Source organism: Falco punctatus (genome assembly GCF_963210335.1).
Source record: "Falco punctatus genome assembly, chromosome: 7".
NCBI lineage: Eukaryota > Metazoa > Chordata > Aves > Falconiformes > Falconidae > Falco > Falco punctatus.
The window spans coordinates 23,604,691-23,626,061 of NC_137587.1; the positions used below are offsets into that span (position 1 = coordinate 23,604,691).

Consider the following 21,371-nt stretch of genomic DNA (forward strand, 5'->3'; position numbering starts at 1 on the left):
GAAATAGTCACTGAGCTTTTACAGCCTCTTGAAGAGACCTGTCATGCTCTGTATGGTATGCTTAAGTGGCAGCTAGCGGAGAAATGAACAAACTGAATCTGAGCAGTTTGAGCTCTGTGGAAATGCAGTGTTAAGCTACTAGTTGCTCTAGTTTCCTCTAAGATCCTTTCCTTTCTTTTTCTAGTAAAAGTAGGTAAGAGTAGAGTAGAATATCTTCAAAATTTATACTTGTGGTTTGTGTGCCTGCATGCCTTAGCCCTTGTATGCTGTGCAAAATGCTGCCTGCTCATTGCATAGCAGAGCAAGGTTTTTAGGGAAGCGCAGAAGAACTGGAGAAAATTCCCTGGTTCTCTTTCTCAGCATTATCACTGTTAGGCCTTGCACATATGGCAAAATAAAAGCCAGCTCTGCTTTTGTTCAAATTATTGGTAGTATTTTCATTAAAGCTTCCTGACCAGGTCATTAGCTTTTGTCACTTATATAAATAGCCCATATTACTTTGAATGACAGGAAACAAATTGGGAATTCATTTACACAGTAACATTCTGAGAAAATTATGTTTCACCTTGTGTTAAGAGCAGCCAGAAATTTAACGGCATGCTTCTGGATGGCATGTGCTTCTAGTGGTCCCAACAGAACCTCCGTTTGATCACAGAAAGGGCGCATAAATAAATAGCAAGCCAGCTGTATTAATATGAAGATTAAAGTAACAAATTTGCTCACTCTGTACTGGTGAGAGGTAGCTCAGTATCCTTCCTAGTTTTAAATATGTAAATCTGGATCATACCAGAAATGGAAGAGTGGGTTTCATCTGGCTTCAGTATACAGTATCAGTACAACTGGCAGACTGTGGGAAAGAGGCAAGATTGGAACAAAGACACTGTTGAGGTCTGGTAGCTGTCTGACCACTGAAGTGTCTTCTAGCATTGCCTGGCTTTGTCATCTTCATTCATACAGGAGATCCAGTCTGCCCACTCCACTCTTAGGATCTTGCTGCGCTTTGCACTTGCACTGTACCTGCCTCTCATTTAAATTTGCATTCAAACATGAGAAAGCTATGTGGGAGACAGAAGTCAGCTCTCCCTAGAAATGCTGTTGTAAGTGAAATTCAAGAATTAAGTTAGAGAAAGAATTGAAACATTCAAAAAAAAGTCAGAAAGGTAAGAACCGGCTGATGCAACCTGGACAAGCTCAAACTGCTGCCCAGAAGGACCAGGTAAACTGTAGATCACAGTTTACTAATCTACCTGGAATGTCACAGTAGCGTTAATTGTCATCTTTGTACATGAGAACAAAATCCAAATGAAGGATGCCTTCTTCAGTTACAGAAAACACTGCTTGAGACAGCCCATCTGTACTAATGGGGGAGAAATAATGCTTCCAACACGTGAATTTGGGAAGTTTTAACAAGATAGACTCTACATTACATTTAAAAACAGGAAATAACTAATCCTGCTAAAACGAGCAATTTAGAAATAAGGCAGTGATACCTGTCACCCACACCATCTCCTTGTGTTAAGATAAACCTGAAAACAAGAATCTCCTCTTCTTCGAGGCGTTAATCCCAATTAACAATGCTTATGTTTTAATTTTGTGAGATATTTGCGTATTTCACTCCATCTATAATACTGAAGGGAAGCACTTGCTAACAACATGACTACCCTGTATTCACATTTCATTAGGCAGCAGCTGTTGTTTTTTGAGACGTACGTGTGCATGATTGGTATACCATAATGGTCTAAGGGCAGAAGTAGTACTTCAAAGTATGTTTTCATATGCTATAGCGTTCTGTCAAAACTGACTGCAAAAATGATGTATCTTACCCCAGGATTGCATGTTCTTATGCGGCTGGGAGAGGGACAATTGGGTTGCCATTCTCTACATCATTTGCATTTGCTAAATTCTTGCAGTAGGAACGCTTGTGCAAAATGATTCAAAAACTAGAGGCAGCTAGTCATTGGTATAGGCCATATTTATCTGTAGAACTTTAATATTGGTGGTAAATGCTTAAGAAGAGAACTGCATGATTTTTCAGGTCATTGGATAAAATTACAGGTGAGAAGCTTTTTGTTTCCCCTTCAGCATGGACACTGGACATAAGAACACAGCACCTCTGCTAATCTTGAATTGTGCAAAGTAGAGCGACTCTTAACATATAAGCCTTAAACACATCTTAAGAATAGCACCAGTGACAATAGTTTCTTCCTATCTAAATGTGAAAAGGAGGTTTTTATTTTTCACATTAGGATAAAATGATTCCTTTGTGCTTGTTTTAGAGTTGACACTTAACAGGTTGCTTTTTCCTTCAACTCTACCTTGTCTTTCTTCTTCCTTGGATATATAGTTAAAAGAATGGAAGATATTATTCATCTCTCCAATACGTGAAGAGGAACGCTTCAGAAACTATGCAGGAGCATTTGTACCATCTGGAGCGAAGTCAGCTCCTGCCTCCTGTAATTTGTTTAACAGCCGATCTACTGTTTCATGTAGAATAAGGAAACTTTTTTGCTCTCTGTATTTCAAATGTTGCGGTATTGATTCCAGAAGTCTTGCAAAATCTGCTGCAGATACAGCCTGCTCATAAACCATATGGAGAAAATTTAGTCCATGTAAAAAACAGGCATTACTCATCAATTACTATTTTTTGCTGTATTTCTCTATTTTAATCTTGTGACAAGAGCGAGCCTACCCTGCTAGTGCAGTAAAACAAAATACCTCTGTGAAGAAGGTGCATTTGACAAGCTGGGAAATGAACAATAGCCAAGTGGAACAGTGCTGTATGAATTCTAAGTACATTCATAATTGAATCAACAGCTCAGTCCTAAACCATTCCTAAAGTAAGCAGGTACGTCACTCTTCCTGTGATGCCTTGCACAGCGCAGGCTTAAAACATAAAAACACCACCAAGCAAACACCCCCAACATTATAATTATTGAAAAAACTAGTACTTAAAAAAAAATCAACTACTTCTGAGGTTTGTATAAGCAACTTGTGTAAGACAGCTCCTGCTGGTCAGTAACCATAATGTTACTTTTTTACCCCACTCATGCCTTTTATTTTTCAAAAGGTCACATTAAACAAAGGATGATACAGACACCAGTCTTAGTCAAAATAAATCTGGGTTTTTTTGTTTGTTTTTTTAAGAGAATGAGAGGATAAAGAAAACAGAAGAAAATTATTAGCCAACTGCACAGAGTTAACAAACAATAGACTGGTAATTAGTGTTTAATGCCACCTATAGCAAAATGTTTCCCACTGGGAAAAATGTGGGAGGCAAGTCCACTTTGCTCCTTTGAAATCACAGGCCGGAGCAGAACATACAACAGCACCTAACACCACAGTCACTTTACATATATTCAAGTTTTTACACATCTGCAAAGCAGAAGTAGTAGCAGCCATTTGGATGTTCTTTCTTAATGGTTCTCAGGGGGGGCCTAGGAAACTCTGAAGGACCTGGTTCTTGTGACATGGAGCTGGAGCTGCAGCTGCTGCTTCTGCTGCTGCTTCCAGCCACCTGCACTCTACCTCTGTCCTCAGCGGAAGAGACCTGGGGGGAGCCTGGGCTCAGGTACCCAGCCGTGGTTTGAGTAGAGGCAGTGGCATACGTCGTCGGGCCAGTGTTGTTTTTCACGTAGACGTTTTTGATAGCAACAAGCGTATGCGCCATGATGCTGAGGCTGTTACTCAGATCTTGCATGCCTTGCTGCAGCAGCCGAAGATTGTGGTTGACACTGTCAAAGCCAGACTGGATCACCTGCATCTGGGTCTGCTGGATCTGCACTAGGTCCTCTTCAGTTATTTCATTTTGGTCTGCCTGGGATCTGCCTTTTGTTTTGGCTTTTACTTTCCCAGAGGAACCACCACCAGGTGTCCCCAGAAAAGGCAGTTGTTCTTGGCTAGGCGGAACCACTGCCATGTCCTCAGAGCTTTCTTCTGGCTCTACCACTTTCACTACTATCTCTTCTTTGAGGTTCATCTTCTCAAGACTGGATTGATGAGATGTTCCAGGATCATCATTAAACCCTAGAGGAGATGGGGGGAGAGGAAAAGCAAAGGAGAGTCAGTGAGAAACTTCATGACCTTGGCGGTCAGCGAACTGTGTTCTCATCCACTTAGGACTAATATTCGTCCTCGGTGAAATGTGTTCTCATCCGCTAAGGGCTAACATTAGTCCTCGAACCAAGACTCTAACTTGCACTGCATTATCTTTGATGCTTTTAAAACGCCTATTACCTTGACAGGTGGGACAAAAACCATGAGGAAGCATTCACCAGTTAACCATATATTTGCATGCTACAGATCCCCTACCGGCCCCACCACAGAAAGCAGTTTTAGGCTCCGAGAGACAAAGTTCATTGCAGGCTCATTCCGCGTGCACGCCAGCAACAGCACTGCTGAAACACTGTGATTGCATGAAATCCCTCGGTATTGAAGGCGATCGTTGCAGCGCACTAACGCGATGCCTCTCTGCTACGCACAACGCTGGGTACTCGCGGCACTCTGTACTGCCTGCACCGCCCGGAACCAGCCGGTACGGCCCTTGGCACGGCCAGCGCAGGGTGAACGCAGCGGCCGGGTCCGATGCCTCACAGGCAGGCATCTACCGCGGGACAGGGCTCGCTCGTAGGCGCCTTTTTATGGCCCACAGCGCAAAACATCCCGGTTCTGCGCGCGTTTACAGACCGTTTGCGCCTACGAGGAGAGAAGCCCGCTCGCCAGGACGGGCACCCTCAGGCGGGGCCGGTGCCGGCGGCGCCCGGCGGGCAGGCCGAGAGCGGGGCGCTCCCCGCGGGGGCCGAGCATGCGGGCGGCGGGGGGAGGCCGGGCGCTGGGGCCGCGGCAGGGCCGCGGCGGCCGGTCCCGCACTCACCCATCTCCCCCACGACGGCGCCGGGCAGCTCCAGCGTGTCGATGCCGCCCACGATGGGCACGGCCTCGGCGGGCAGCAGGGAGCCGTAGGCGCGGTGGTGGTGGTGCAGGTGGTGGCGGCGGCCGGGAGGCGCGACGGCGGGCGGCATCTCCTCGGGGGCCAGCAGGAGGCCGAGGGCGGGCGGGCCGGGCGGCCCGCAGCCCTGCGAGAGGCGGCAGAGCTTGCTGCGGTCGCGGCGCTTCAGGTCCCGCCAGCGCTTCTTCAGGTCCTCCACGTCGCGGGGGCAGGCGGCCACCGGGTTCACCTTGTGCCGGATCAGCTCCCACACCTTCCGCTTCTGGCCCGGGGAGGCGCGGCCCGGCCCCGCCGCGAACAGCAGCTGCTCGTGCTTCAGCACCTGCTCGATCAGCACCTCCGTCTCCGCCTCGTTGAAATTCGCCTTGCGCCGCTTGGGCGAGTCCTCGGCCATCCTCCGCCGCGGGGGGCCGGGGCGGCCCGAGCCCGGCGCCGGCGGCCGGGCGGGCGCGGAGCCGCGGGGGGCGCCACCGCCCCTTCCCCCGCCCCGGCCCGCGGGCGCCGCCGCCGCTGCTAGGCCGGGCCCCGAGCCCTGCTGGGGAAGCAAATACCGCGCATGAGAGGAAAAGACGCGCACGGACCGGCGCAGGCGCCCCGTGCCCCGCGTGTTGACATGGGGAGGGGGCCCGGCCCCGGCCCGCGCCGGCCCCGCCCCCCCCCGCCGGCCCCGCCTCCCCGGCGGGAATCCCCGTGGCCGCCCCGCCCCGGCGGGCGGGGAGGGACGCGACGGGCCCGGTCGGGCGCGCGCCGCGAACTCTCCCGCCCGCTCGCCCGCAGCCGGCGGCCGCCCGCCCCGCCCCGCCCCCCCACCCCGGCGCGGGCTGCGCGCGTGCTCGGCGGCGGCGGCGGCCGGGAATGGCGGCCGTTTTGGAGCTGCTGCTGCGGGAGGAGGTGGCGGTCAGCGCCGTGGTGCGGTGGCTCCGGCACGGCCCCGGCCACCGCCCGGCTGAGGTAACGCGCGGGAGGTGTCGCCCCGCTCGCCCGACCGCAGCGCGCTGGATCTGGCGGGGCCGGGCCCGCCGCCCCCCGCACCCTGCCGCCGCCGCGGGCCGGGGCCGCGCGGGACAGCCGGCGGCGGGGGCGGCCGCGCCGCGTCGCGGTGAGGGGCGAGGCCCGCGGGGTCAGGCCCCCGCCGCGGGCGGGCTGCGGGCGGAGCGGAGCGGAGGGAAGGCGCGGCTGCCGGCGGCGTGCAAACCGTTAAAATCCGCAGAGCTGAGCCCGCCCGGACCCGGCGGCCGCGGCCTCCGGCGGGCCGTGGTGCCGCGCGGCCCCGGGGCGGGAGCGGCGGCGGGAGCCCTGCGGCGGCCGGCGCGGGCAGCGTGGCGCGGTGCCTGGGGGCCCTGGCTGCCGTGTGCCCGCGGGGGGCGGGGGCGGGGCAGCTGGCGTCTCGAGGGGCCGCGGTACGCGAGGGGCCGACGCTGCCCGCGCCTTCGCCGGGAAAGCGGCGGGGCGGGGCGGCCGGAGCTGTCACCCGCTGCCGGCGGCGCTGTGCGGTGCCAGGGCCTCGGGCCTGGCGCGGCGGGGCGCGGCCGCGTGCGATCGCCGCCGCTGCGTGTCCCGGCCTGGGTGTTGAGGGGGCTCTTGGGGCACGGAGAGGGGCGTTGCTGCGTTTGGGTCGCCTGAGTTTTGTGACAGGGTGCGGCTGGGGAGTCTGGGCTCCTGTGGCAATAAAAGCATTTATCGCCGTAGATGGACTATGCGTGCAGACGTTTCACTGCTAATGTGGGGAAGTGACCTCTGTTTAAAGCATTTTCTGCCTGAGCCCCTCGGTGCACGTTACCTAGTATTAACGAAAATCAAAACTCGCTACTGTCACCCCCATGAGTTAGTCGAGTATCGCTGTCATCCTGAACTTCAGCAGGAAGAAGGGACCAGCATTTCATGGTATCTGGTATTTCCTAAACTGTGACTTGCAGAAGCAGACCTGTGGAGGCTGTGAAGTTTGAGATGCTGGCAGCTCAGCTCACATTGCGTGATTGAGGGATGCAGAGGCCAGAATGTTTGCCCTTACAAGGGAGTTGCCAACTGCCTTTTGCTGCTGGGAGCAGCTTGGTTGCTTCAGAGTGAGAAAGCAAGTGGGAGGCTCGCAGTTGGCAGCTGGTTGCTGCTAACAGGTTGCTGTTACCCAGCCATGGAGGAATAAACCTCTATTGATTTGCACACGGAGAGATGAGTTGAAAGCACGTTGTGCTCTGAAAAGCTGAAGAAACTACCTGACCTTGTGCATAGCGCAGACTGTAATTGTCCTTGTTCCTCTGCACTAAACCCAGGGGGCACCTGAGGAAACCGTGGACTATGTCTTGCACTAGCTTCCCTGGCAGTTTCAGACTGCTGGTGGTAGAAGCTGGATCTCCTGACACCTCATGGGGTTTGTGTTCTGACCTGGGTTGTTTCACTGAGTGCTAAAGCAGGGAGTCTTGGCCGCTTGGCTTGTTATCCAGGCTGTGCTGGAGTCTCATGCTTCTCCAGGAAGCTGAATTGGTCTCATACTTTCAAACGTGAATTTCAGCCTAAGTGTCAAGGATTGTAGGAGTCTAGTAATGGCTATGCTTTCACGCCTCCTTTTGGACAAAAAAGTCATGCAGAAATAGCATTTGCTTTCTTGACTTTTCATGTAGTGGAGGTGTGAATATAAATGAACAGGAATATGTGTGCAATGATTTTAATATTGGTAAGGAATAAGTTGCTGCCTGTGAGAGCAGCTCTGTTGTTTCTGGAAGTGGTGCTGATTCCCATTGACAGGAAACAGAAACCTGGTGCAGTGTTAGGAACAAAAGAAATTTTACCCAGGAAATAAAACTTACAAAGTCTTTTTTTTTTTTTTTTTTTTTTTTTGTGTCTACATTTACCCTTGTAAGATCACCACCGCTTGTTTAGATTTTAAATGTGTTGAGTCTGTGGTGGCTTTTTTTGTTTGTTTGTTTATGTTTCTTCCACATACCTTAAAAGCTGCAAGGTCTTGGTTTAGACCTCTGTGAGGTCTCAAGGGAGCAAAATTAGGTAATTGAAATGCAAGAGCAGCTTTGGTCTTGTATTTGACACTGCCAGACCCAAAGTGCTTAAACAACTGTTGTTATAGCACCCCTCTGTGGAAGCAGGTGCCATTCATAGACACATAGGGTATGGAGAAGTTGCAGATTTTAGATTTTTCTGTTAGAAGTAGCTACTTCATTATCAGTGTCTTTGAAATGTTGAACTTAGGGGTGCCAGTTGCTCCAAGTTCTCCCTGGCTGTAGCTTCAGTAAGTATTACTGGTGTTCCCATGGAACAGTGCCACTGTTTTCCAGTCAGAGACCAAAGTGAATGACTCCATCTGAAAACTTCTGCCAAAACATCTTATGTGGAGGCTGAGTTTCAGATCTATGGCCACTGCTAAGGTTGCTTGAATTTCAGTGACCTGCTTTGACAAGTCATGTTTTTTATTGTGCGTTGCAGTCCCACAGTTACTACTTAAATGAGTCTGGGTAGGTGGACAGAAAGAATCGGGTAGCATCTTTACATTAATGCTTTGTCCTCTTTCCTTGTAGGAGAACCACATCCATGACAAGCTGATATCTCTTAGTTTGCTTCAGAAAGACTTTGTGCCTTTTCTGCTAAATTTTTTAAGGGAGCAGACCAGCCAGATCCTGACTAATGGACCCTCTACTCCTGCTAAGACTCCTAATTCCAAGGCCCGCGGGAGCCATGGGATAGGATCGGAAAGAAGGGCAGGCCACGCAACCAGCAGCCGAGTGCAGCTCTTTTCCCAAAGGATTTCAGTGACCACCAGCACCACAGATACCAGCTTTTCTTCTGCTGCAGCACCCAGCAGCTCCTCTTCCTTTTCTGGGTCAAACCTGTCTAGCCCTTGCGGTGACTTCCCTAGCATGGGCTCCAGTAGCAGCCCGAGCTTTGGGTACAGCCCTGTGCTTAACCACAGTGAGAGGCGGTCATCTCAGAAGGCCAGCCTGGGGAGCTTCCTTACAGCCACGCCTGAAGCCCTGCCAGCGAGACGAGGCCGGAGGAAAGGCAGCAACTCGGTCAGTGCCTCTGGCCGGCAGGTAGCTCGGGATCTGGGGCGTTCCCTTGCTGACGAGGAAGAAGGAAAGAATGAGAGTCTATCTTGGAGCGGAGGGAGAAGGAAGCGGAGTGAAGTGCCTCTTGTTTCTGCCAGATCCCCGCCCAGCCAGCTAAATCTTAACAACTTGGAGGAGTTTCCGCCTATGGGTGCTGCCTCTGGCTGGACAAAGTAAGAGCAAGTCTGCCTCGCTGTCTCATTTGGATTTTGCTGCGGGTTACTGTTCCTTGGCTAGCTCATCCTGTTGTGCATGTCCAGATACACAGAAGATGCCGTAATAAAAAATATCTGGGAGCCGACTTCTGAGCTCCTTTGTCAGAACTGCTTTGTTACGGCTGCCGTGTAGGGAGGGGAATTGTTTCAATGGGTAGTCAGGCTTTTAATCTAGCAACTTACCCAAGACACCTCTTTAGCCTCTCACTTGTGATGCTTCCCACAGCTTACTGGTACACAGGCTGATACGAAGCTGAGCACATCTTTGTCCCTTGCATGTTCTAGCAAGTCAGCATTATCTTGGCTCTTCACATTTCTCATTTAACGCAATAGCAATTGCTAATGAAGAGCAGTCCTGGAAGGCTCTTCACCTTTACTGATGCTAGCAAAAAAGCTTTCGGATTGACGTTCTGTGGCTTCTCGTAACAGATGTTAGCATGCGGCTTCATTTGTGCTGTGTGGTCAAGGACAAAATAACTAGTATTATTGATGCCTGTATTCTTTCTGGTCTGCAGCAAGCCCTGGTCTCCCTGATGACTTTGGCTTAGCTTCTGGGCAGCTGTTTGTGTTGTGGTTGCCTCAGTCCGTCTCTTTATCTTTGAGATGTTACTCTTTAAAGTCCTCATTACCAAATATAACGCTTTTATGTTAGTCTGTTTGCTCCAAGTAACCAGCACTGGTCTCTGAAAGTGGGCCTTTCTAGGTGGACGTGCAGAATTCCAGCTGAAATTTGATAGGTCTGGGTCTGTACAGCAGACACAGATGCTGGGTCTAGATGGCACTCTAGATGATGCTTTGGCTGAGGGAGATAAGGTGTGTTTCTAGCATAGCCAGTAAGTCTCTCTTCCTCAATTGCACTATGCCCGATTAGGAAAAAGAGTAAGGAAAGAGGTTTACAGGGTTTTGGGAAGCCAATGCTGTAGTGATTTTGAGAATACCGTAGCAATTAATATGTAGCAACCAGCATTTCCTTGAGAAATGTAATGCCTTAGGTTTCTATATCTCATTTCCACTATGTCTCTTACTGCATTACAGAGCCACTTCCTAAAGGACAAATCTAGGTATGATTTATGCAGGGAGGATGGGTTTTCCTAGACTGAAAGGGCCTGTGGTAACTCGGAAGCCTGGACTCTTACTGATAGACAATGACAGCGTGATGTTTCTGGGGTTTTGGTTGTTTTTTTTCCCCTCATGGTCATATTAGAAGCTGCCAGTGAATTAGTCTCTTATTAAAATGAGGCACATCCTGTCCTCTCAAATTAAAAATGTTTGGAAGAGTTGTGTGGCAGTGTGTTATCTGTTCTGTGACTTGGTGATTGACAATTAACTTCACAGCAAGGGTCAGCAGGCTGTTTTTAGCAGCCTGTAGCTCTGTGACATTTTATTCAGTGACAAGAATGAAGTCAGCAACTATGTGCACAGTTTAGAAGTTCAATATTCTGACTTCATATCCATTTTATTTTAGCATTAGGTTCTTCTGGAAGAGTTGCATACATCTGTCTTGAGACCTAATTTTTTTTTGTTGTTTAGCTTGATTTCAGTGGAATCACTTCTCACTTTTTCAGCAGAAGCAAACCATCAAGGCGAATCAACCCAACTCCTGTAAGTGCTGAGCGCCCCCTCTCAAAACCAAAGATGTGCTTCACTTCTACGCCTGTCAGCCAGTCTCCAGCTGCTCGATTTTCATCTGGGTCAAGCCTTGAGGCCTTTACTGCTGTCCAGGAAGGAAACCTTACATCTGTGATAAGCACCAGCCTTCAGGAGGAGAGGGAGATGCTGAAGAAAGAACGGTACAGTTTGAGCAGGGTGGCAATAGGCTTGTATTGATATTTAATTCTCTTGTCTTAAGGTGGTACCAATACAAGAGTGAAACAATCAGAAGAATATCCAAAATGAGTATTGGTGACCTTAAACTGTAATTTGCCTAAAACCAAGTGTGACTCTGATATCAGACTAGGATATTAATGCAGCTAGCTCATGTTTATCATTTTAGAGGTGTGCTGACTAGGACAATGACCCTCACTTTTTCAGAAGTCCAGTTAATACTTACTGCTTTCATAAGATTACCTCTTCGTGGGCTTGCACATGTGGCTGTCCCCTGTGCAGCTTTCCTTAGACTGCACAGGTGAAGTGAGTGGGTTTGAGTTGGTATAATAAGGCTGTCTTTAAAGACTGTGTCTGTGATGGAAGACACACATGTGGGGAAAGCGTTAGTGATTTTGCAAGGTAGGCAGACTAACACAGGCTTGCAGTCAGAGAAAACAGGACATGGGTAGCATGAGATTTTGTTTTAAAAGTTACTGCTGCAGTTATCTGTTGAAAATGATGTTTGGGAGATTAGGCGAATTCTAGCTTCTAATTTTGTCTGCTGTTCAGTTACTGTGTGACTTTCATCCTCTGTAAAGTTAGTCTGTGAGGACTGATACTTCAGAAAAAAAGTAAAGCACAGTAGTAAAGAAACTATTGTTTATAATTGCTGACAGAACTGTTGCAGTTCTTTGTAGATTTTGTTCTGGGGAAACTCCTCAGGACGTGTGGGTAGTCTTTTCCTGCTAAGCCTTGCAGTTCACTTCAGCAGGACCAGAACTGGCTGAAACAGACCCAGTAGAGTTTCCTGAGTCACTGCTTGTGTTGCAGCTGTAACAGAACTGCTCAGGATTCAAATCTGCTTCTCTGCACTTCAATGAAGCACATATTTCAGTCTGAATTCTACCAGAAATGTCCCCCTAATCTGTATAAGCTAAGTTCAGCGAAATAGCAGTATGTGGGCTGGAACTTGCCTGTGAGGTGATCTCATCCGATCCATTATGCTTGAGAGCTGGGAGCTGCTGTTGTGTCCTCAATAGTAGTGGTGAAGTGAGATGCAAAACTAACACAGCACCTAGCTTGCTCTGAGCAAGGGCAGGAGGTGGAATTCATGCTGAGGTAGATGACAACACTGAGGCAGAGGTGAAGCAGAATCTAACTACATTATTGAAGTCTTACCTTGGTGGGTTTACAAAGTGCTTTATACATAATTTTCTTGAGTTCTGTCAGTTGGGTGCTTATGTTCTTTTCAAGGGAGATATTAAATAACCTTTCTACTCCCATTTTGGGACTAATTTATTCTTCACCACAGCCATTCCACTAGAAATTGGCCAATAGAAAAAGTTCTTTGCTGCAATTAAAAAGGTTTCTGTCTTCCCCACAGCCTTTGAAGTGACTTTCAAAGATTTTTACTATTTGAGACAATGTGGTAAGAGGTGCTGTGATGTTCCAAGTGTGAATGTTCCACTGGAGTCTTTCAGAATCATTTGATACTGCTGTTACTGGCTTTTTTCCTGCTTCTCATGTGTCTTACATATGCCACTCTGCTGCTGCATTCTTGAATGACCTCTGTAGGTATATTTTTTTACAATATCTGTGTATTTAACTGAGTGATCATTGTTAATTTAGAATGCAGCAATTATAGTTTGTTCCTTCTGTTGTTTAACTTGCCAGTATGGAATTTAATCAGTTGTTGCATTGCCTTTCAACTTAGTGATATTGGATCTTCTCAGGGCATTGTTACCTTACAAATATATCTGAAGGTATGGATGTGAACCTTATTTTCGTAGATTTCTTGAAGTGTCTAGCTGTCAGAAATTGTACATGTAAAAATTTTTTTTAGGACCTGGTCTCTAACAGATTCCATGTCCTTAACAAATACTGGTTTAGATGAGAAGCAATAACATAGGTTAGTTAAATGATTTGGTCAAAGTGCCACGCTATTTTAGTAGAGTTGGAATATGAATGTCATTCTTTTTGAGTTTTTTGATTGTTAGCCCTAAGATCTTTCCTCATTAAGAGAAAGAGGAGTTCAAATATTATTATGATGAAAAGCAGCTTTAGACAGTGTAAATTACATGGTTAGTTATTGCAGGAACTCCTTCATGCTAGACTGCAAGAGAAAGACCTCTTCTAGCCACATGGCTGCTGTGTATTCATCTTCAGTCATGTATTATGTTGTTGCTCTTGAATTTCAGATGCAAACTGCTGCACCAGGCATCTTCTCCTGCAGGGATATCTCTTGATCCTGGTACTGCTACTAAGCCTAGCTACACTCGCAGTGCTAGCCTTCCTGCTGAAAGCCATCTGGTGACTTGTGCAAATCCTACTAAGGTTTCCTGCAAGAAACAGTTGGAGTGTCTGGCACAGCTCTATTCATCGTGTATAGCAGGTGAAGGCCCAGAAGATGTGAGACTGACCTTTCTTTGAGCTTTGAACTTGCATGTGTGTTGTGAGGGGGAGGTAGATGAGAAGTGAAAGTTGTGGGACAGTTACAGTGTACAAACAAATAACATCTGGAAAAATAAACTAAGCCAACACTGTTATTAGAAAAAATGGGTGCTAGGTAAAAGTTGAGGGAATGAGGTGAATCTGATGCAGTACTCTGAGCTGTAGTAGGCTGACGTTGTATGGCCCTGTCTGAAACCAGGCCTCTCCCTAACACATCTTTCCTGTAATTCTCATATTGATTTACACTGTGGCTCGGGTGGGGTGGGGGAGGGGTTGTTTGCTGACTGTGCCATAGAACAGGTATCTATCTTTTACCTTTGTTTATTAAAGCAGGTCAATACTGAATATCCACCTTTAGTATCTCATTTCCTCTCTTCCAGAAAACCTGGTACCAAATATTTTTCTAGAGCTCTTTTTTGTTCTGCAGCTGTTGACATCTAAAGGCACTTCTACTGCAGAAGATGAAGATAGTGACCTTGAGGTCAATGAAAGAAGTAAAGGTAAGCACTAGTACTGAGCGGAAAGAATGCTACTTTCAAGGAATGATAATATGATACAGAGTAGTTGCCTTTAGCTTGGACAGTTAGCCTGAAATTCCATGAAAATGGGACTTAACTGAAATGCTGACAAAAATCATGCATGTATGGGGAGTGCCTCTACCATATGATAACGTGGAGTTGCTAGATCTTGTTTGAATTGAGTTTTCTGCTGTTGTGTGAGATTTGCTGTAGCTACTTGCGAACACTGACTTTCACAGAGAAGGATGGATATGCTAAAGTCTCTCTTCCATTGGTGCTTGCAACTCAGAAGTGCTGTTGATCTGATACGTGTTTCTTAAATTTAAGGTTGGGTTATAAGTGCACAGAATCTATCCATATAGATGTGTAATCACTGCGTTTGTTTTTTGGCAAATTCACACTTAACTTGATGCAGTTAGTGCTTTGATATGGGTATATAAAAAACAAAACAGTGGCTTTAAGATGGGACAACGCCCACCTCTAGATGCCCCAGCTTGATTGACTTTTGTTTTGCCACTTACTGATTCTTAGGGGCTAAGATTAAGAACACGAAGTCTCCAGCTACAGGAACAGCAGCTGGTGATTGGTTGCAGTCAGTCTGCTTTTCATCCTTGATCTGCTTACTGTTGGCCAGAAGGCTGAGTAGGAATCTTTTCTTCATACAGCGTTAAACACTTCAGTTGCCTTTAGTACAGGAAGGATAGGGACGGGAGGATTTGTCTATTCAGGTGGCAGGGAATGGAAACTTGCGTAAATTAGATACTGCTCTGGAAGACTATTTCTGGATATGGCAGTTCCTACTTTCCTTGGGAGTTAATTGTTGTTGGTCTTTTAGTTTATAAATGGTGATAGATGCTGTTGTCTCATGTTTCTTTTTTTCCCTTAGATGCACCAGGGAGACAGCATTTCCGAAGTGTGCACAATTGTGTTTATTTTGCTGTTCAAGTCTTGGATTATCAGTATGAGTGAGTTGAGTATTTTTTCCCCCTCTGCTTATGTCTGCAGATGTGTGAGATTAAGCAGGTGTGCTTGGACTTGAGAGCTTTTACCTTACAGGGACAGAGTTGTTAATTTCCCCTCAAAACATACAACTTGACCTGGGTTTGGATATCTTGAGTTTTTCTTGCACTGATTTGTCTACTGAACTTCAGTGTAATTGTGCAACAATGGGAGAGTCACGAGATTGTAACGATAAAAAATGACCCTACAGATGCCAGTAGGATTTTACAGTGGGTGCCTGGGGCTTAGAAGTCTTTACTTGGGAGCCTCATAAAAAATGAGCATAAGCATGTCTTTAGGTCTGATAATGTGTTGTTTATGTCTGTCTGTCTGGGTTTTAACTATGTTGTCTTGGCAGAATTATTTCCCGTTTAGAAAAGGGGATGCTGAAGCTTTTGGCTGAAAATGAACGGATTGCATCTTTTTCTCCCACCTTGCATGAGAGGCTCAGGCAGGCTTATGAAAGCAGCACAGCCAAGGTAAGAATTGGCAGACCTTAACTGACGTTGCTTCAAACCTTTGTGGTGTTGCTCTTTTATCTGTGATGACTTTCATGTTAAATCTCATTCCTTCTACTTCAAGTATCTTGTCGTGTCATCTTTGGCAAGTGTCTAGAAACTACTTTTTTTTTCTTCTCAGTGGGTGAGTAAATTGCTAGGTCCAGTGATTGTTAGCTGCAAGTCACTGCTGGATAGCCTTGCATTGTGCTTCAGGCACTGACCTCAACCAGTGACTTTAACAGGGTCAAATTTTGTTTATGAGATTCTCATTTAATGAACATGGATCCCAGAAGAATGATTGGTTAGATGCAATGTAAGAGTGTAGTTTGGAAGAAGCGGAGTTGTTTCATACCTACAGACTCCTTTTAGGCAAGCAAAGCTTCAGAGGAGACCATGCAGCTTGTGAAAACTCATTTCCTGATCTGGGTTAGGAAACTAATGCTAAATGGTAGGAATGCCTTCCTTAATGTATTTTGTATCTTGTTTCATCTGTCTTTTAAAAATGGAAATTACTCTTGGCAAAGAAAGTAGTGTACTTTCTGAGACTAGGGCATTTCAATAGCTGAGCTTTTTAGTTAAAGCTGTAAATAAGGGTCTTTTGTTACTTGAAGGCATAGGCTTTTCAAATAGGAGAAAGAAGAATAATACAGGAATTTCCAGCTACTATACTGCATTGTCTGGAGCCCTGTATGGAAGGTACACTTTAGCTGTTTGCAGATCATTCTTTCCAAGCTGTATCAATACTAGTTGCAATCTATTCTGCAGAGATTTCTGAGAGAGAGACAAGGTGCTTCCACTCATAATGTTGAGTGATTCTGCCTCTGTAGTGTAATGTAGGTTGTAAAACTGTTGGTGTTTACTACAGTTAGCAACTGGGAAATGGCTAGTGTCTGAACAACTCAACTAGTGGTACTTGGTTTCCTCATCATGTCTTTTCCCTGTTTTTTTGAGATCTCATATTGTTGGATAAACTAGAGTCTTATATTAGTCTAATGGCTGCCTTTATATTTTTAACAGGTGTCTCTCATGCTCCCATGCTCTGTACAGTCTGTTTCTTTCCAGCCGGAAACTGACAATCGCTCTAACTTTCCCAGTGACAGAGCATTTCACATATTTAAGAAACAAAGGTAAGCTTCTTCTGCTGTTAACTGTATGGCTCAGGGGGTGTAATCTTTCCATGATTGTGAACAAAGGATATTAAGAATGTCTCGTGTATACTACATGCTGTAGAAAAATCTTGAGTTTTCACTCTGATTAAAAAAAAAAAAAAGAAAAAAGAAAAAAAAAGTCTTTGTCCATATTGACTGCAGGAGCTAAATGCTTAATGTCTTTAGAGAAGAACAGCCTAATTCTTCAGGAGTTAATGAGACTTCTGGTAAATGCCAGTACAGTGTGTCACCCTACTGGATTGCTTCTGCATATAAATCTGGTATGCTTTTATTCTTCCTGCCACCTCCCTCCATGCTTGCAGCAACAGGGTGAGGGGAGAATGGCAAGTTGTCTTGGTCCTTTTTTCTCTCCTCATAGGTATTATTTCATGTGGCTTATTCTTTCCTGCCTCTCAGTCTTCAGTATGTCTGGTAATGGGTGTTTTGGTCAGTCCGTCAGAGCTTGGGCATAACAAGCTTAAGCACTTGCTGTCAAAGACATGGAAAATGGAAACTCGCTGAAGTACCGCTAACATTAATGAGTTTTGCAAAGGTATCCGAATGCTTAGAGGCTCGACTTAAACTGAATTAGGTTCTTGCTGGGGAACTTAGGAGCAATTGAATATTCATTTGTTGTTACTTCAAATTTTGAAGAGCTTCATACCATTCAATGTCTTGATTCTCAGGGATATATTTTATGAACTGCTGCGTGAATGGGAGGATAACCATGAAAAAACTGGCTGGAACTTTGAAGGAGTGCTGGGCAACAAGGTCAGGTAGGAGTCTTAATGAATGATTAAGCAGCTTCAGCTAGCCCTTTAATGTAGCTGGATTGCTGGTAAAGCATACTAGACTCAGCGTACTAGCCTCAGCATCCTAAGTTCCATGTTCTCCCCAAGTCTTCTGCACTAATCTGTAGGGAGCTGTGCTTCTTGGAAGATGCTGTCCATATAAACTTGCTTCTGTATTTGAAAGTATCAACTCTTTATCTTGAAGAAACAAACCATAAGTGGCAAGGGCCTAATTTGATCAGTCTTGGTGTAGCTCTTTCCCTGTTCATAATCACAGGAAGAGCCACTGACACAACCAGTATGTTGTGGTCTGAACACTGTCCTTGTACACACGTGTGTGCGTGTTTCCAATGCCCCACTCTTAAGTGTGGAGAAGTATGTTACCTGTTCAGAAACTCTTAGTGTATTGGCTCTGCAAACAAGACAATTGTGGCTCTTTCTTTGGAAAGCAGACTGGTTTATTCATTTATTGCTTTATCAAAATAGAATATATATAAAGAAGCTGTTACTGTTTTGAAAGTAGTTGCCTGTTGGGTTTCAGTCGTAGTCTTAACCACCAGCCTACTCCAAGTTACATGTATGTAGGTGAATTCGCCACAGGAGCAAAACAAGGCTGAGATTAAAACCAAGAAAATTTCCTTCTTTTAGGGCATCAGAAGCATTGCAGGTTTTGTTTTCTTACTTGCATATGTGTGAACTCTCAACTTGCTGCTGTGTGCAGGGGAGAATGGGAGCAGAACGAGTTAAATTTTCTTCCTAAATAACATGATCATTGCAGAAAAGAGAGAGAATCTTTTTATCTCTACAGCTGTGTTTGCACTGCAGGTGCTTGGGGAGAGCTTTTGCTTACATGTTCAGCAGATGGGGCTCAGCACTTGGGAAACCTAGTTATAAAGACATTGCTTTTTGCAATGGACTTTGGAGATTGCTTTCTTAAAAGCATTTGTTTTTTTCTTTTCATATAGTTTGAGGTTAGAATAGGTTTTTTTGTACCACAGAAATCCAGTCAGCATTTTGTGATGTTTTCCTTCACAGGGCCATGATGGCTCACCTATCTGCAACCTGCAACCACAGCCATTTTGCCAGGCTCTTTCAGAAACAGCTTATCCAGGTAAATGACTTTTTTTTTTTTTTAAATGAAGATACACATCAAAGCAGATTTGCACCTTCCTTTGCCTGAGAAAACAAACCATGTCTTGCAAGTTTCTTCGAGATTTTCTTATTGAAACTTTTTTTGGAAGAGCCAGATTTTCAGGATGGGAATTTCCTTCCTCTTCCAGAAACAGAAATCGGTGGCAAATTACTGATGAACTCTGTAAATTGGGGATAAGGCACACTGAGCACATAATGAGCTGTAAGAATTCATTCTTCGTGATTATTTACTTTGACCTGCTAATTTTAGAACAGTTACAGTTTTTAGAAATTGTAAGGATATATTTTGATATGTATCAAATGCAGAGGCTTGCCAGTTACGTTCATTAGCAACATAAGTGTACTACCTGCAGAGTCTGTAGTTGTTCTGTGTAACACTGCAGCAGCCTCTTTTTGATATAGTGTTGCTGTTGTAGTTTACAGGGGGTTTTTTTGGCCAGTTTTAAGCATCATCTGACTTCGCTGTGACTGAGAAATGAAGAAAGAAAAGATGCTTCTGATTGGAGTGTAGATATTCACTGTATTCTCTATAAATGGCTGGCTTATTTGTGGGCTCCTTTTGGTCTGATGTGTATGTTCAGGGAGATTGTGGGAAAGAGATTAGAGATGGACTTTGTTGCATCAACAGGACAACATTAGTCTTAGGTACTTGTAGTGAGTGGGTTTGCATGGCAGTGTTTTTGTAGGGGGGGTGTGCTACAGGGGTGTCTTCTGTGAGAAGATGCCAGAAGCTTCCCCCATGTCCAATGGAATCAATGCCAGCCGGCTCCAAGATGGACCAGGCACTGGCCAAGGCTGAGCCTGTTAGCAAAGGTGGTAGTGTCTCTGTGATAACATATTAAGAAAGGGAAAAAAAAAAATCTGCACCAGTGAGAGAGAGGAGTGAGATGATGTGAAAGCAGCAACTCTGCAGACACCAAGGTCAGTGAAGAAGGAAGGGGAGGAGGTGCTCCAGGCGCCAGAGCAGAGATTCCCCTGCAGCCTGTGGTGGAGACCGTGGTGATGCAGGCTGTCCCACTCAGCCCATGGAGGGTAACGGTGGAGCAGATCTCCACCTGCAGCCTGTGGAGGACCCCACACTGGAGCAGGTGGATGCCCGAAGGAGACTGTGACCTGTAGGAAGCCTGTGATGGAGCAGGTTTTCCAGCAGGACTTGTGGACCCATGGGGGACCCATGCTAGGGCAGTCTGTTCCTGAAGGGCTGCACCCTGTGGAAGGCACCCACCCACGCTGGAGCAGTGTGTGGATAATTGTAACCTGTAGGACAGACTCACACTGGAGAAGTTAACTGAGAACTGTCTCCCATGGGAGGGACCCTACGCTGCAGCTAGGGAAGAGTGTGAGGAGGAAGAAGTGGCAGAAACAACATGATGAACTGACTGTAACCCCCATTCCCCTGTGCCACTTTCGGGGAGGAGGCAGAGAAATCGGGAATTAAGCCCAGGAAGAAGGGAGGGGTTGGTTATGTTACAACTGGAGTACTGTGTCCAGTTCAGGGCTCACAGGTACAAGAAAGATACAGGCTTACTAGAGCAAGTCCGGCACGGGGCCACATAAATGTTTAAGGTACTAGAGCATTTTTTTGTATGAGGAGAAACTGAGAGAGCTGGGACTGTTCAGCCTGAAGAAAAGGCTCCAGGTTATCTTAGCACTATATACAAACACCTGATGGGAAGGAATGAAGAAGAGGGAGCCAAATTTTTCTCAGTAGTGGTCACTGACAGGACATGAGGCGATAGACGCAAACTGAGAAAAAGGAAATGCCACCTGAACACAGGAGGACACTTCTCTACTGCAGAAGTGTTAAAACATTAAAACAAGTTGCCCAGAGGGGTTGTGAAATCCCAGTCTAGAGACATTCAAAACCCACTTGAACATAGTCCTGGACAACCTGCTATAGCTGACCGTGAGTGAGCAAGAGGGTTGGAGATAATCCCAGATGTCCCTTCCAACCTAAACAGTTTTGCAACTGTGTGATTCTTTGAGTATTGAGTAGCATCTATGAGTTTGAGGGATGGGGGCGTTAATTTTTTAATTTTATTTAGCTCTGTGGAAACTCCAGGAAGACCTGGTCTGGGAATGCATATTGCAGTATCACAGTTCTTGGAGACTGGGCTAAAGATCCTACTAATTAGTTCGTTAAGACTATGCAAGTGATAGGTGTTCTCTTCACGCATCCACATGTAGCCTGCTAGATGTGCCTGAGTTGAACGTATAGATCAGAATTACATCTCTCAAGATCTCTAAGCTGTTCGTGGCCAAGGTGGGTAGCATGTTTTGGCATGAAAAGAGACCTTCTGTATGTGGGCTGCCTGAAAAGGCCATGCTTGGATTACTCTGAAAACAAACGCTTGTGAGGAAGGGAGAATATGTGGCATAAGAGATGAAGTGAAATGATGCCTTATTACAGATTTTCTACCTCACTACTCTTTCTATCTCCTGAAGATGTGTAAAGGTCCTGTTGGTGGTGGCGCAAGCTGGGGAGATGCCCCAGACCAGGATGTCCTTAATATGCTGGGTTCTGATAATCTGAGCCGTCTGAAGAGGCTGCAGGAAAGATTTGTTGTTCCTCAGAGCATCAGAGGTCCTTGTCCACCCCCTTCGTTCCCAGGGTGCCAGCAGTTCTTCAGGGACTTCATCCTCAGCGCAGGAAGGTTAGCTGCTCGTGGTTGCTGTTTCCTTCATGAAATGTGTGAGTGAGTGGGAAATACCAGCATGTTGCTCTTGTGGCGGGGAGTTGTCCAGAGAGCTTGAGGTGTGGTGTAACCTGGGCAGAGCGTATAAAAAAATT

General features: G+C 46.3%; 2 protein-coding genes across 4 annotated transcripts in view; one reads left to right on the plus strand and one right to left on the minus strand.

Moving 5' to 3' along the window:
* Positions 1-3,102: 3,102 nt before the first annotated feature.
* Positions 3,103-5,643, minus strand: LOC308067956 (uncharacterized protein). Its single transcript, XM_080397710.1, has 2 exons — positions 4,871-5,643; positions 3,103-4,023 (listed from the first exon to the last, which is right to left on the minus strand). Exons 1-2 carry the CDS (start codon positions 5,337-5,339, stop codon positions 3,365-3,367), a joined length of 1,128 nt encoding a protein of 375 aa, XP_080253836.1. The 5' UTR covers positions 5,340-5,643; the 3' UTR covers positions 3,103-3,364.
* Positions 5,644-5,664: 21 nt separating this feature from the next.
* Positions 5,665-21,371, plus strand: part of CDAN1 (codanin 1) — a 33,250-nt gene continuing 17,543 nt past the window's right edge. The window contains exons 1-11 of one of the 3 annotated variants that reach the window (XM_080397671.1): positions 5,665-5,896; positions 8,473-9,173; positions 10,784-11,005; positions 13,220-13,413; positions 13,853-13,972; positions 14,877-14,955; positions 15,348-15,468; positions 16,507-16,616; positions 17,324-17,413; positions 18,464-18,539; positions 21,026-21,234. In XM_080397671.1, coding sequence (XP_080253797.1) covers positions 5,801-5,896; positions 8,473-9,173; positions 10,784-11,005; positions 13,220-13,413; positions 13,853-13,972; positions 14,877-14,955; positions 15,348-15,468; positions 16,507-16,616; positions 17,324-17,413; positions 18,464-18,539; positions 21,026-21,234 — 2,018 coding nt within the window. In that variant the 5' untranslated portion in view covers positions 5,665-5,800. Of the gene's footprint in view, positions 5,897-8,472; positions 9,174-10,780; positions 11,006-13,219; positions 13,414-13,852; positions 13,973-14,876; positions 14,956-15,347; positions 15,469-16,506; positions 16,617-17,323; positions 17,414-18,463; positions 18,540-21,025; positions 21,235-21,371 lie in introns of all 3 variants that reach the window. The other 2 variants (XM_080397670.1, XM_080397669.1) reach the window with 2 other exon arrangements.